At 40.5% G+C, this 16,104-nt stretch overlaps 1 protein-coding gene across 1 annotated transcript in view; it reads right to left on the bottom strand.

The window, feature by feature from the left end:
* npr2 (natriuretic peptide receptor 2) overlaps window positions 1–16,104 on the bottom strand; it is an 89,578-nt gene that overhangs the window by 57,347 nt on the left and 16,127 nt on the right. Inside the window, exons 2-3 of the mRNA XM_062989191.1 lie at window positions 11,769–11,956; window positions 1,625–1,738 (exon numbers count right to left, since the gene is read on the bottom strand). Coding sequence (XP_062845261.1) covers window positions 1,625–1,738; window positions 11,769–11,956 — 302 coding nt within the window. The remainder of the gene's footprint in view (window positions 1–1,624; window positions 1,739–11,768; window positions 11,957–16,104) is intronic.

Here is a 16,104-nt window from a genome sequence, read left to right as displayed (position 1 = left end):
CCAATACATTTGGTTTGTGTGGTCATGTGGTTCTAGGGTTTCATGGCATTGTCTGCTCTATTTATCCACACGCACAGCTTATTCCGGAAAATGTTTCTGACATGAGGAAGCCAAACTCTTGTTTCCACAGTTTTTAGGTGTCGTATCTGATCAGAAATGGCATGCTGCAGTTGGCAGAGGGCAAACCAGGCTTACAAACCAGCAAATGTTACTAAATCATAACAGCCTTTGGATTCTTTAGATTCATTAGATCAAATACACAATTAGCTATTTTATTGATTATTTACGTCATGCTTTGGTAGCAATGCTACTGCTAAGCAGACATTGAAAGAGGTAAGTGTTTATGTTTGATTCATGCAGTGTTCCTTACATTTACTTTGACTTTTATTTGATTGCAGACAGGATGAACTCGAGATATTTCATGTTTTATCTGCTCAACTTAATTTCATTTATTAATAAACATCCATTCCTGCATTTCAGGCCTGCAACACATTCCAAAAAAAGTTGAAACGGGGGCAATTTAGGGCCAGTAATGAGGTGAAAAAACTCCAAACAGGTGATGTCAACAAAAAGATTGGAAGGGATTTGCATATTCTCCCTCTACAGTGCATAATATCATTAAACCATTCAAGGAATCAGGAAAAATTTCAGTGCGTAAAGGTCAAAGGTGCAAGCTTAAGCTGAACGCTCGCGATCTTTGATCCCTCAGACGGCACTGCATCAAGAACCACCACTCAACACTAGCTGATAGAACCACATGGGTGAGGGATTACTTTGGCAAACCTTTGTCAAGCTCTACAATACAGAGTTACATGCACAAATACCACTTCAAACTTTACTGTGCAAAAAACAAGTTTTATGTTAACCATGTCCTAAAGCGGCGTTGACTTCTCTGGGCACGGAGGCATCTAGGATGGATCATCACACAGTGGAAACGTGTATTGTAGTCAGATGAATCAGCATTCCAGGTCTTTTTTGGAAAAAATGGATGCCGTGTGCTCCGAACCAAAGATGAAAAGGACCATCCAGACTGTTATCAGCAACAAGTCCAAAAGCCAGGGTCTGTCATGGTATGGGGCTGTGTCAGTGCCCTTGGCAAAGGTCATTTACACTTCTGTGATGGCAGCATTAATGCAGAAAAGTACATTGAGATCTTAGAGCAACATATGCTGCCTTCAAGACGTCCATGAATTTTCAACAAGACGATGCAAAACCACATGCTGCACACATTACAAAGGCACGGCTGCGTAAGAAGAGGGTACGGGTACTGGACTGGCCTGCCTGCAGTCCTGACCTGTCCCCAATAGAGAATGCGACAACGACGACCCCGTACTGTTACACATCTTAAGTTTGCAGAAAGAATGGGACAAAATAAAAGCTGAAACACTAAATCACTTGGTCTCCTCGGTGCCAAAACGTCTTTTAAGTGTGGTGAAAAGGAATGGCAACATTACAAAGTGGTAAATGCTTTACTGTCCCAACTTTTTTTGGAATGTGTTGCAGGCCTGAAATGCAGGAATGGATACAGAAGAAACTCTGTGTTTTTTGTTGTTTGCATTTTTCATGCTGTGATTTGGGGTTGTATTTTTAAATAAATATTAGATTATAAAATGTTGACACTTACCAATGAAGGTTCCAAATGGACATTAAAATCTTGTGTCGTTCGCTTGTGAAGCTCTGTTCGGAAAGCTGCATACTCAGGATTATCTGGCTCTCGGTACGTTATAACAAATACAGACTAGAAAAGAAAAAAACACATCATTAAATAAACACCAGTTATCCAATATGAACTCCAAGACCAGTCAGAATATGTTGCTATAATGTTCATGAAACCAGACTCAAAAAGCCATATATAAAAGCATAACATTTATAAGCTAATACTTAATAAAGGTGTTGTGAGTATAAAAATTGTCCAGACTTGATAACAGCCACTGTCCACAAAAAACCTCTGTGTTGGAATCTGTGCCCACTTTTAATGCAGCATTTGTGCTGCCAGGAAGCCAAATTTGTCAAACCAATTTGCACCTTGGCTGCAGTTGTGCTGCAGATTTTAACAGTGACAAAGCACAACACTGTGTTTCTTTGGATTGTGTCTGACCCACCACTGCCAACGTTTTCATCAAAATGGTGGAATAACCTACATAGTGCACTTCACATGAACAACTTGGGTGAATGGAACACTTCTACAGAATTGACGCTAATGGTTGAAAGTGCTCTTTCTGAACCAATCAGACCTGATTTAAAATTTTAGTAAGAAATGCTGTTATTTGCATTTATTCAGTTTGCGTCACACAGATGATGTGTAAATGAAACGCTTGACTGCCTTTCTAACGAGTTTGTGTTTTACTTCACAACCGGGAAAAGTTTGGAGGTTTTTAATTATAAGCACACGGATTATATTCCTAATAAGAAACACACAGTTAAAAATTTAATAGCATCTGGAAGAACATAAGCTAAGGTAAGCAGTGGTTATGATTTTTTTTGCTGTGTTTTGGATTTTGGCCGCTGTGCCGTGATTTATCAGGCGCTTTTGTTTTGCAATGAAAACAAAACGTATCAGTTTAAGCTTTTAACTGGTACCTTCTTGTTACGGAAATTACATTCATTTGCACAATGACTAGGAAAGTAAAGGCACAAAGTAAAACGGCAAAATACAGTCACTAATCTGTTGTTGTTTTTTATCTGAACTTATATATTATTTGTTTATTTCTACGCTACATTTCCAATATATGTTTTATGTATATTATATTGACTCGTGAATTGACTTGGACTCGTATTTTGTGACTTGTGAACATCTCTGCTCCATACCATGTCAGATTTGACATTAGTTTCTTCTAATGGTCCGCGTTTACTTTGTAGGATTGTATTTTCTACAAATCATTAAATGAACACAAGTTATCTGATATGAACTCCAAGACGGTTTCAGAACAAAATGTTTTGGTATAATGTTCATGGAACCAGACACAAATCGCCATTTATCAAAGCATAACATTTTGATGCCATCATTTAAAAACGGTTTTGTACACTTGACAAGAGCCACTGTCTACAAAAAACTGTTGGAATCCAGAGATGTTCACAAGTCACAAAATACAAAAGAGTCCGAGTCAAGTCACGAGTCTTTAGGCTAGAGTCTGAGTCAAGTCACAAGTCTTTAGCCTAGAGTCTGAGTCAAGTCACAAGTCTTTAGGTTAGAGTCCGAGTCAAGTTACAAGTCTTTAGCCTAGAGTCAGAGTCAAGTCACAAGTCTTCAGTTTAGAGTCCAAGTCAAGTCACGAGTCTTTAGCCTAGAGTCTGAGTCAAGTCACAAGTCTTTAGGTTAGAGTCCAAGTGAAGTTACGAGTCTTTAGCCTAGAGTCTGAGTCAAGTCACAAGTCTTTAGGTTAGAGTCCAAGTCAAGTCACGAGTCTTTATCCTAGAGTCTGAGTCAAGTCACAAGTCTTTAGGTTAGAGTCCGAGTCAAGTCACGAGTCAATATAACATACACAAAACATATATTGGAAATGTAGCGCAGAAATAAACAAATAATATACAAGTTCAGATAAAAAACAACAACAGATTAGCGAGTGTATTTTGCCGTGTTACTTTGTGCCTTTACTTTCCTAGTCATTGTGCAAATCAGTGTAATTTCCGTAACAAGAAGGTACCAGTTAAAAGCTTAAACTGATACGTTTTGTTTTCATTGCAAAACAAAAGTGCCTGATAAATCACAGCACAGCGGCCAAAATCCAAAACACAGCAAAAAAAATCATAACCACTGCTTACCTTAGCTTATGTTCTTCCAGATGCTATTAAATTTATAACCGTGTGTACCATTAGGAATAAATTTGTAAATGTGTGCTCATAATAAAAAACCTCCAAACTTTTCCCGGTTGTGAAGTAAAACATGAACTCGTTAGAAAGCCAATCAAGCGTTTCATTGACACGTCATCTGTGTGACGCAAACTGAATAAATGCAAATAACAGCATTTACATTTTCGGCATTTAGCAGACGCTTTTATCCAAAGCAACTTACAGTATATAGTCGGAGCAACTGAGGGTTAAGGGCCTTGCTCAAGGGCCCAACAGTGGTAACCTGGCAGTGGTGGGATTTGAACCAGCGACCTTCTGCTTACTAGTCCAGTACCACTTAAAATCAGAAAATTAAAATCAGAAAGTCTGATTGGTTTAGAAAGCGGTCTTTCAACCATAAGCGTTCCATTTACCCCAGCTGTTCCTATGAAGTGCACTACGTAGGGTATTCCACCATTTTAAGTGAGATTCCAATCCAAAGGTAACGAAAATGTACATTATATATCGCAGACTCGAGTCCCCATCTCTGTTGGAATCTGTACCCATTTTTATTGAGCATTTGTGCTGCCAGGAAGCCAAATTTGTCAAACCAATTTGCACCTTGGCTGCAGTTGTGCAACTGTGACAAAGCACAACAACAAACAGATCATCAATAATGAAAACCCTAAGAGTAAAGACTAACATATAGCTTATTCAGCAATGCTTTTTGTTGAGAAAGTCTGCGCAAGATTATATACTGTGTTTGTTTGGACTGTGTCTGTGCCAAAAAGCAACACTCCACACCATGTCAGATTTGCCATTGGTTACTTTTAATGGTCCGTGTTTGCTTTGTAGAAGTGTATTTTCTACAGATGTCTCACTGACTCCTTCCACTATACAGCAAACAAGCAAGTCCAATTTTCACTGCCTTACTGTACCCCCACTTCTCACCCCAGAGGCCATTTGACCAGTGTATTACTGTTAAGAACTGAAAGTTCCACAGATTATCTATTTTTATTTACATCAATTTAATTGATTCCACATTCTAGTACACTTGAACAATTTGATTATATTTAGCATTAATATAATCCGAGATTATTCAGCTACTTTAAATACTCAGCTAATATTGTGAGATCTATAAAGAGTTTTAGGCTCATTAAACAGCCAAAATGTGTCAAAACACCCATACATGCCGCTCAGGTGGCGGAGCGGTAAAAACACATGCTGACACCAGAGCTGGGATCTCGAATACAACGTATTGAGCGACCACATGAACAACGATTGGCCTGTTGTTCATATAGGGGCGGGTTAAGCCGGATAGGGACTCTCTCATAACTGATGCAACTACGACCTCTGCTGGCTGGGAAAAGAGTGTGGATCAGGGTGTGTCTCTCTGTACACATACCTGATCCACAGCTGATCTCGTCTAGTGTAGGTGAAAAGATGCATACGGCTGCTGCCCACGTGTCGGAGGGGGCGTGGGTTAGCTCCGTTCTCCTCAAATCAGAGCCGGGGCAGGCATTAAGGGGGAGGAAGCATGACGCAATCGGGCAATTGGACGCGCTACTACATGGTTGAGAACCCCTATGAGCCCCGATACTCTTTGAACTGGGCACCAGTCCGTAACAGGACAACACACAACTTAACCACTCACATCTTCAGGCAATTTAGAGCAGCCGATCCACTTTACGCAATGGTTTCCGGCTGAGTCTGGTTCCTTTCAAGGTTTCTTCCAGTAATTTTAAGGGAGTTTTTCCTTGCCACTGTCACCCTTGACTTGGTTTTTGGTCTGTTGGTCCTGGATGCTGTAAAGTTGCTTTGAGACCATGTAAATAAATTTGGCTTGACTTCCCTTGATGCAATGCATGTATATTAAGGGGTAAAAAGAATCCCAAAGAAATCAACAGGAATACAGGGAAAACATGTGACCAGAGTCAAACACCAATAACAGGCTCTTGGGACGCCTTTGGCTGTGTAGACCCACTTCACCAGCTGTGCCCTATGCAGTCTGTGCAAACAGTAATTAAGATTTATCATTTGTAATCCTATTAATTAAAACAAGTTACACAAACACAGTGCATGTGCCAGTTTGGTTGGTGTTAACATAGTCGTGGTGGAATATTATACAATAGTTGGGACTTTTATCATGTGGAGAATCAGACAACTGGCTCCCACCAAGACTCACTGCTCTGTTAAACATATACACCAATCAGCCATAACATTAAAACCACCTCCTTGTTTCTACACTTGCTGTCCATTTTATCAGCTCCACTTACCATACAGGAGCACTTTGTAGTTCTACAATTACTGACTGTAGTCTGTCTGTTTCTCTGCATGCTTTGTTAGGCCCCTTTCATGCTGTTCTTCAATGGTCAGGACCACCACAGAGTAGGTATTATTTGGGTGGTGTAGTTTTTAAACACCTCACTGTCACTGCTGGACTGAGAATAATCCACCAACCAAAAACATCCATCCAACAGCGCCCTGTGGGCAGCGTCCTGTGACCACTGATGAAGGTCTAGAAGATGCTCAAACAGCAGCAATAGATGAGCAATCGTCTCTGACTTTACATCTACAAGGTGGACCAACTAGGTAGGAGTGTCTAATAGATTGGACAGTGAGTGGACACGGTACTTAAAAACTCCAGCAGCGCTGCTGTGTCTGGTCCACTCATACCTGTGGGGGTCCTGACCATTGAAGAACAGGGTGAAAGCAGGTTAAAAAGTATGTAGAGAAACATCTGTACATTCCCACTACTTACACACTTCATCTATTATGTTGCATATAATTTTAGATCTTAGTAAATGAAGACCTGACAATTTTAGGATGCATCCAGGTGATTATTATGAAAATGTACTGTGTTAAAAATTTTATTAATGTCTTATGTACAGGATAAGTACATAAATAATAAAATAATAAGTACAGTATATTGCATGTACATTATATTACATTAAGTAAGTATGTACGTACATTCTTTCATCCATGTCAAGAGGATCAGCTTTTGATAAAACATGATCCATTCAGGATCAGAAAGTTGCATTCAGCCTCAAAAACCAGACGTAACAACCGATCACATTAATATGATGTGTGATTTGCTAACACAGACAAAAAGACTAGCTCCAAGCTCTCTGATTCCGTTACTGTAATTAAGGACTCAATGGCTATAAGACCAGAGAGCTGATTTATTAAACACAGCGACAGTGCCAGACCAAAATCCAAGTACGCTCAGAAAACAGACATGGGTTTCATGGAATGAAAATCCTGCAATCAGGGAAGAAGGTAAACACTTCCCACAGCACAATGACGACAGGCAGAAAACAGATATACGAAGCCAGAGAAGCAAAACCTTAAATCCATAAATAAAAAACAAAGAAGTGGTTCAAAAACCAGAGACATGATAAATATTAATGTGGGAACAGTGATGCTGGCTGAAGTGACGCAGTATTTAATGATATACTATGATATTAACCCAGACAGTAACTGTGTATGAATATTAACTTATGACCACCCTCCTAATATTGAGTTGGATTCCACTAGACCCCTGAAGGTGTGCTGTGTTATCTGGTACCAAGATGTTAGCAGCAGATCCTTTAACTCCTGTAAGTTGTGAGGTGTGGCCTCCATGGATCGGACTTGTTTCTATAGCACATCCCACAGATGCTCGATTGGATTGAGATTTAAAGGCCATGTCAACACCTCAAACTCGTCGTTGTGCTCCTCAAACCGTTCCTGAACCATTTTTGCTTTGTGGCAGGGCGCATCATCCTGCTGAAAGAGGCCACAGCCATCAGGGAATACCGTTTCCATGACAGGGTGTACACGGTCTGCAACAATGCTTAGGTAGGTGTCAAAGTAACATCCACATGGATGGCAGGACCCGAGGTTTCCCAGCAGAACATTGCCCAAGGCATCACACTGCCTCCGCCGACTTGCCTTCTTCCCATAGTGCATCCTGGTGTCATGTGTTCCCCAGGTAAGCGACGCACACGCACCCGGCCATCCACGTGATGTAAAAGAAAACGTGATTCATCAGACCAGGCCGCCTTCTTCCATTGCTCCAGTTCCAGTGGTCCAGACTCCAGTTCCAGACCCTGACTGGTCTGTGGCTATGCAGCCCCATACGCAACAAACTGTGACGCACTGTGTATTCTGACACCTTTCTATCAGAACCAGCATTAACTTCTTCAGCAATTTGAGCTACAGTAGCTCGTCTGTTGGATCGGACCACACGAGCCAGCCTTCGCTCCGCACGTGCATCAATGAGCCTTGGCCGCCCATGACCCTGTCACCGGTTTACCACCTTTCCTTCCTTGGACCACTTTTGATAGATACTGACCACTGCAGACCGGGAACAACGCACAAGAGCTGCTCAAATCCTTGTTCCGTGTTCATTTTTCCTGCTTCTAACATCAACTTTGAGGATAAAATGTTCACTTGCTGCCTAATATATCCCACCTACTAACAGGTGCCGTGATTAAGAGATAATCAGTGTTATTCACTTCACCTGTCAGTGGTCATAATGTTAAAAAACTGATTAAAATGTGACTAAAAGTCAAATATAATGCAGTTGCTTTCTGCTTAAGCTACTCTCTAACCGTGTTGGGTCTGTTATTATTCAGCTGAACTTTGTCCAGTAAACAAAATACACGTAGCCTGAACTATTTACTGTTGCACCATAGCTATCTCATAGCTCTGTGTTATCTGCACTTGCAGTTTTGCAATATTTCAAGTGGCTCTGGAGTCCCACTCTGGAGTCTGGACTTTCTTTGCACGGCTGCCTACAAATGTTCACTTCTCACAGGCTCATATCATGGGAATACCGTCTTTGGGTGGCATTAAGACATCAGACATCTCAAAAATATATACATAACCAGTAAAAGTACACTAATGTTAAATTGTTACTTAATAATTGGAAAAGCTAAACAAAAAGGAGTAAAATGCTTTTATACCAGTGTTAATTTTGACAGCAAATTTTGATTTAGTTTTAGTCATAATTTAGTCATCTGAATTGTTTTAGTTTTAGTCTAGTTTTAGTCGACTAATTATCATAAGAATATAGTCGACTAAATCTACAGTCGATTCAGTCGACTAAAATACATGTTTGTTTGTTTGTTTGTTTATTAGGATTTTAACGTCATGTTTTTACACATTGGTTACATTCATGACAGGAACGGTAGCTCATTACACAAGTTTATATCAAACACAGTCATGGACAAATTTAGTGTCTTCAATTCACCTCACTTGCACGTCTTTGGACTGTGGGAGGAAACCGGAGCACCCGGAGGAAACTCACGCAGACACGGCGAGAACATGCAAACTCCACACAGAAAGGACCCGGACCGCCCCACCTGGGGTTCGAACCCAGGACCTTCTTGCTGTGAGGCGACAGTGTTAACCACTTAGCCACCGTGCCGCCCTAAAATACATATAAAGGGTGTAAAATGTAAATGCTTTTTTATCACTTCCCTTAAATTATTTAAGTCATTATATACACTTACACAAAATGAAACATTTTTACCAGTTATGGAATATTATTAATGTTTGAATGTGCAACACACAAAAACAGATTTAACTTATTTCAAACATCTTTATTTACCTGACCTCGCTTATTGAGCATAACAATAACAAAATATTAATGACCAGTAGGCCTGCTCTGCCTGAAAAATATATGCATTGTTCATAACAAATTGCATATTACATTCTTTATAAAACTGGGTACCGTAAAAGCAGCTGTGACATTATGTTGCCATTATACTGCCAGCAGTGCCAGATGTTTCAGATTTGCTGTGTTTTTACTCGTCGCCCCACATGGTTTACACATCGTCTTGTTTTTCACGACGTCAAATGAGAAATGTGTCCGTATATCGGCTCTCATCTTTCTCCCTGTTGACATTGTGGAGTTAACCTAGTTCCATGAGTAAAGAAAGTTCACAGGCTAGTCTGGTCTTCCCGGGTTTAGATCAAACTTGTGCGAGTGTGGTCTTACCGCGGTACAGAGCTACCTCTATCTACGGCTCTGCTGCGGTACTGCAAAAGATTAGTACTGATTGGATGGCTAATCGGCTTGTCCCGCCTCTCCTCATATGCTAAAGTAGTTATGATTGGATCTCTTCCTAACTTGTCCCTACCTTCCACAAAACTAAATAAGTTCTGATTGGATGTCGTCCCTGCCAAACATTTTCGTATCGTTTTTATTCGTTGACGAAAGTGTCGATTCATTTCGTCATAGTTTTTATCTTTTTTTGTAGTTTTTATTTAGTCATCGTCTCGTTTTCGTCATGAAAAAAAGGTTCGTTGACGAAAACTATGACGAAAATCATTCATCAACGAAATTAACACTGTTTTATACATAAGCTATATACAACCCCAAATCAGGAAAAAGTTGGGACAGTATGTGAAATGCGAATGAAATAAAAACACAGTGTTCCTTACATTTACTTTGACTTTTATTTGATTGCAGACAGGATGAACCTGAGATATTTCATGTTTTATCTGCTCAACTTCATTTCATTTATTAATAAACATCCATTCCTGCATTTCAGGCATACAACACATTCCAAAAAAAGTTGGGACTGGGCCAATTTAAGGCTAGTATTGAGGCGAAAAAACTAAATAATAATGTGATTCCAAACAGGTGATTGTAATCATGGTTTGGCATCCAGGAAAGGCTGAGTCTTTGATGAGCAAAGATGATCAGAAGATCTCCAGTTTGTCAACAAATGTGTGAGAAAATGATTGAAATGTTTAAAAACAATGAACCTCAAAGAAAGATTGGAAGGGATTTGCATATTTCTCCCTCTACAGTGCGTAATATCATTAAACCATTCAAGGAATCAGGAGAAATTTCAGTGCGTAAAGGCCAAGGGTGCAAGCTTAAACTGAACGCCTGTGATCTTGGATCCTTCAGACGGCACTGCATCAAGAACCGCCACTCAACAATAGCTGATATAACCACATGGGTGAGGGATTACTTTGGCAAACCTGTCAAGCACTACAATACAGAGTTACATGCACAAATGTTACTTAAAACTTTACTGTGCAAAGAAGAAGCCTTATGTTAACCGTGTCCAGAAGCGGCGTCGACTTCTTGAGGCTCAGAGGCATCTAGGATGGACCATCACACAGTGGAAACGTGTATTGCGGTCAGATGTATCAAAATTACAGGTGTTTTTTGGAAAAAATGGACACCGTGTGCTCCGGACCAAAGACGAAAAGGACCATCCAGACTGTTATCAGCAACAAGTCCAAAAGCCAGGGTCTGTCATGGTATGGGGTTGTGTCAGTGCCCTCGGCAAAGGTCATTTACACTTCTGTGATGCAGCATTAATTCAGAAAAGTACATTGAGATCTTAGAGCAACATGTGCTGCCTTCAAGACGTCATCTTTTCCAGGGACGTCCATGCATTTTTCAACAAGACGATGCAAAACCACATGCTGCACACGTTACAAAGGCATGGCTGTGGAAGAAGAGGGTACGGGTACTGGACTGGCCTGCCTGCAGTCCTGACCTGTCCCCAATAGAGAATGTGTGGAGAATTTTCAAACGAAAATGCAACAACGACGACCCCGTACTGTTGTACATGTTAAGACGTGTTTGCAGGAAGAATGAGACAAAATAAAAGCTGAAACACTAAATCACTTGGTCTCCTCGGTGCCAAAAATGCTTTACTGTCCCAGCTTTTTTTGGAATGTGTTGCAGGTCTTAAATGCAGGAATGGATGTTTATTAATAAATGAAATGAAGTTGAGCAGATAAAACATGAAATATCTCAGGTTCATCCTGTCTGTAATCAGATACAAGTCAAAGTGAATGTAAGAAGCTGTGTTTTTTTATTATTTGCATTTTCCATGCTGTCCCAACTTTTTCTGATATGGGGTTGTAAAACAATACCAAACCCAATAGCTACTACATTTACAGTGAAACACCCAAACCCCTCTTCCACTTCTATTCTAAACATAGTACTGGTATTTATTTTAAGCATTCTGGGTTTTTTTTTTTACCTGAAATAGCTTGATAGGATCTTTCCACTGGATATCTGAGCTCTGCCAGAGTCGGTGGGCATCATCAATGAGACTTTCACCAAATGCATCCAGGTAGAAGATGGCATAGTCTTCTGGATTCTTCACCTCCTCCTCAAACACTTGCATGATTTGAAAGAATGTCTGAAGAGGTCCACAGATGTACACAACTGGGGAAAGACGAGATGTTTGCGTTGAAGTCATTCAGTCAACATAATTTACAATCAACTTTAAACTTTTATTTTACTTTATCTTATAGTTGGCATCAATTTGGCCCTGATCCCAAATACACAGATTTAACTTGAGTGTGATCTGATAGATTTCTTCTATAAATATTGACCATGTTATAGAACACACATTATGGTCTGTTTAACACTGTCTGAAATACACTGATCAGCCATACCACTAAAACTACCTTCTTGTTTCTACACTCACTGTCCATTTTATCAGCTCCACTTATAGAAGCACTTTGTAGTTCTACAATTACTGACTGTAGTCCATCTGTTTCTCTACATGCTTTTTTAGCTTGCTTTCACACTGTTCTTCAATAGTCAGGACCCCCACAGAGCAGGTATTATTTAAATATTGGATCATTCTCAGCACTGCAGTGACACTGACATGGTGGTGGTGTGTTAGTGTGTGTTGTGCTGGTATGAGTGGATCAGACACAGCAGCGCTGCTGGAGTTTTTAAACACCGTAGCCACTCACTGTCCGCTCTATTAGACACTCCTACCTAGTTGGTCCACCTTGTAGACGTAAAATCAGAGACGATCGCTCATCTATTGCTGCTGTTTGAGTCGGTCATCTTCTAGACCTTCATCAGTGGTCACAGGACGCTGCCCACGGGGCGATGTTGGCTGGATGTTTTTGGTTGGTGGACTATTCTCAGTCCAGCAGTGACAGTGAGGTGTTTAAAACCTCCATCAGCACTGCTGTGTCTGATCCACTCATACCAGCACAACACACACTAACACACCACCACCATGTCAGTGTCACTGCAGTGCTGAGAATCATCCACCACCTAAATAATACCTGCTCTGTAGTGGTCCTGTGAAAGTCCTGACCATTGAAGAACAGCATGAAAGGAGGCTAACAAAGCATGCAGAGAAACAGATGGACTACAGTCAGTAATTGTAGAACTACAAAGTGCTTCTATATGGTAAGAGGTGTAGAAACAAGGAGGTGGTTTTAATGTTATGGCTGATCAGTCTATATGTAAGTGAAAAATAAGACAAGTTTGGTAATATCAATGTGATCCAAAGAGACTAAAGCATGTTTGTCCATAATTGGTGCACAAATCTAACATTTCTAGAGCCAAAAAGCCCAGACATTACAGCATAAAAAAATGAAACAACAGCTTTAGTGAAATCTGATTAAAAATCATAGAGCATTTCATTTACTGAATGTGTTCCAACAACCCTGGACTGTTTTTCCTCATGTCTGCCTCCTAAGCATTATTTCCATTAGTTGACTGGCTTCCGAGTTAGCAGCCATTTCCTCAGATGTTATTGCGAGGCCGGGCCCCAGTCCACCACTCAAACCCAAAAGCTTCCACTCCATGCAGACTGACTCACACCGAGCCGTCCTGCTGTCTCCTGGACACGCACCAAGACAAATCATACAAAAATAACTAAGGGTTTTTTAATTGCTGGAATCAATGAGGATTATTACAGGAGGATAAGGATGCAGATTGTAAAATAGCAGAATTAGGGTTGATTTGTGGGGGGATTTGTGTCCATTTTCCTCAAAGAATAACTATGATTTTTCTTAAAGAATAATCACACTTTAAACTTACATTAATCAGTAAAGCTTTTTACGGTATTACAGTATGTCATCTGTAACGTAATGCTTATTTCCACAACTGTACAGATATAAAATTACCACTATATTCATATAATTCTGTAATTTCCTGTCTATACTAGTTTTTTATACTACAGTATATTTCTATTCATAGGTACGGCGCCCAGATGGCACAGCGGGATATTCCGCTAGCACACCAGCGCCGAGATTCTGAACTCCTCGGCATTGCCACCGGTCAGCTGGGTGCCATCTAGCAGGCTGTAAAAGGACCCCTGTGCAGAAGCATAGGTGAAAAAGGGTTCCGCTCACTGGGGTACACTCACTGTCCATTTTATCAGCTCCACTTACCATATAGAAGCACTTTGTAGTTCTACAATTACTGACTGTAGTCGATCTGTTTCTCTGCATACTTTGTTAGCCCGCTTTCATGCTGTTCTTCAACGGTCAGGACTATTATTTAGGTGGTGGATCATTCTCAGCACTGCACTGACACTGACACTGACACTCACTGCTGGACTGAGAATAGTCCACCAACTAAAAATACATCCAGCCAACAGCGCCCTGTGGGCATCATCCTGTGACCACTGATGAAGGTCTAGAAGATGACCGACTCAAACAGCAGCAATAGATGAACGATCGTCTCTGACTTTACATCTACAATGTGGACCGACTAGGTAGGAGTGTCTAACAGAGTGGACAGTGAGTGGACACGGTATTTAAAAACTCCAGGAGCGCTGCTGTGTCTGATCCACTCATACCAGCACAACACACACTAACACACCACCACCATGTCAGTGTCACTGCAGTGCTGAGAATGATCCACCACCCAAGTAATACCTGCTCTGTAGTGGTCCTGTGGGGGCCCTGACCATTGAAGAACAGGGTGAAAAGCAGGCTTAAAAGGTATGTAGAGAAACAGATGACTACAGTCAGTAATTGTAGAACTACAAAGTGCTTCTATATGGTACGTGGAGCTGATAAAATGGTTCTTATGTGTAACATACTTGTAGAAATAAAGTGCTTATGATTAAGTTGGATGCATGCAAATATACATCCATGAAAACATGGTTTTGGTTCAGCATCTTGGCTTATGGTTTCATACGTAACTAACATGTTCATGTATAAGCTTAAACAGTAATACCTCTACAGAATTTCCCTTCCTTTTTGGCTTTGGATTTTAGATTAAAAGATCAACTCTGTCCCTACTAAATCCATTTACTATTCAAACAACACGCATCTTGCCTTTCAAGTGTGGTTCAAACACAACTACCCTTACACTTAAACAAAATGACCATAAATATCTAAAACCAATTCCAGTCCAGTGAGTCACTGTTTCTTAAAGCTGAAGCAATAAGTAAAAAACAGCTGTGACAATATGATCAGCCTCGGGGTGAAGCTCGTGTTCTGCAGACAAAAATGAATGGAATGTCAAAACCAAAAAAGCCAAACAAGCCCTGACAGTCGCATTCATTCGTCCTAAGGTTTTTACAATAGCATTGTTTATGACAGGACAGGATACAAGAATGTCGGACGCTCTTGATCAAACATTCATCTATGTGAATACATGGTTACAGTGGAAATTGTCCATCTCTGCAAGTAGAGATTTTGACCCTGGAAAGACCCCGACGTCCAGCTAAATATAATTTCTTTATATTTTATTTATGCATTTTCTCCCCTTTTCTTGCAGTTTAGCATAGCCAATTAATCTTCCATTTCAGAGGACCCTGACCTAGTCCACGGAGGGTATATTTGCCTGACACGTGCACAGTCCACCAACCCCTTCTAATTTGCCTGAGGTCGGTCTTGCACACGGAGAGTCACACACTGATATCCATTGTCTTTTATCTATCTGAGAGTGGCCAGAGAACTCAGCCAGGTTTCTGCATGATGTTAATGTATGGCTTAATGTATGGAAAGATGTGGTCTGGTCTCGAGGGTTCCAGCTGGTAATGTCCTAGACCCCCAACTCAGGATGGAATCGCCGTGATAGCCCAGCTCTTGAAGACATTCTTCAGTGGCCTCGGGGTCAGTTCCTAAAGTGGGGCAATTTCTAGCAGCCCCAACTCACAGTTCTGCCCTCACCGCTCAAGCATAGCATAGCATTCTAAATCACCTGAGTACTAACCTCCTGCAGTCCATCTCTTCACTGCATAGCACTGTACCTCTCATGTACCCTCTTAAAGTTAGTCATTCTTAGTTATAGTTAGTACTGAGTAGTTATTATCTTTCATAGTCGGTGGCAGGTTTAACAATGTATCTAGTAAATTCTTCTAGTCACATCAGCATTTACATTAGCTTAGTACATTTAACCACTGTGCAATTAGCTTTAGCATTAGCACAGTAGTCACTGCAAGTTTGTATTGGCATTTGCATTTCTAATCACTTTGGTTGTGTCTGTGTTCAAAACCTTCATGATGTTTATTATGTGTTTATTATATTTATCTAGTGCATTATCTCATACATCTTTATAAATCTAAATCACCTGAGTACTAACACCTGGAGTTCACCTTTTGCATT

Source organism: Trichomycterus rosablanca, chromosome 26, assembly GCF_030014385.1.
Source record: "Trichomycterus rosablanca isolate fTriRos1 chromosome 26, fTriRos1.hap1, whole genome shotgun sequence".
Classification (NCBI taxonomy): Eukaryota; Metazoa; Chordata; class Actinopteri; order Siluriformes; family Trichomycteridae; genus Trichomycterus; species Trichomycterus rosablanca.
The sequence above is the reverse complement of the archived record's forward strand: the minus strand, read 5'-3'. Positions and strand labels throughout refer to the sequence as shown.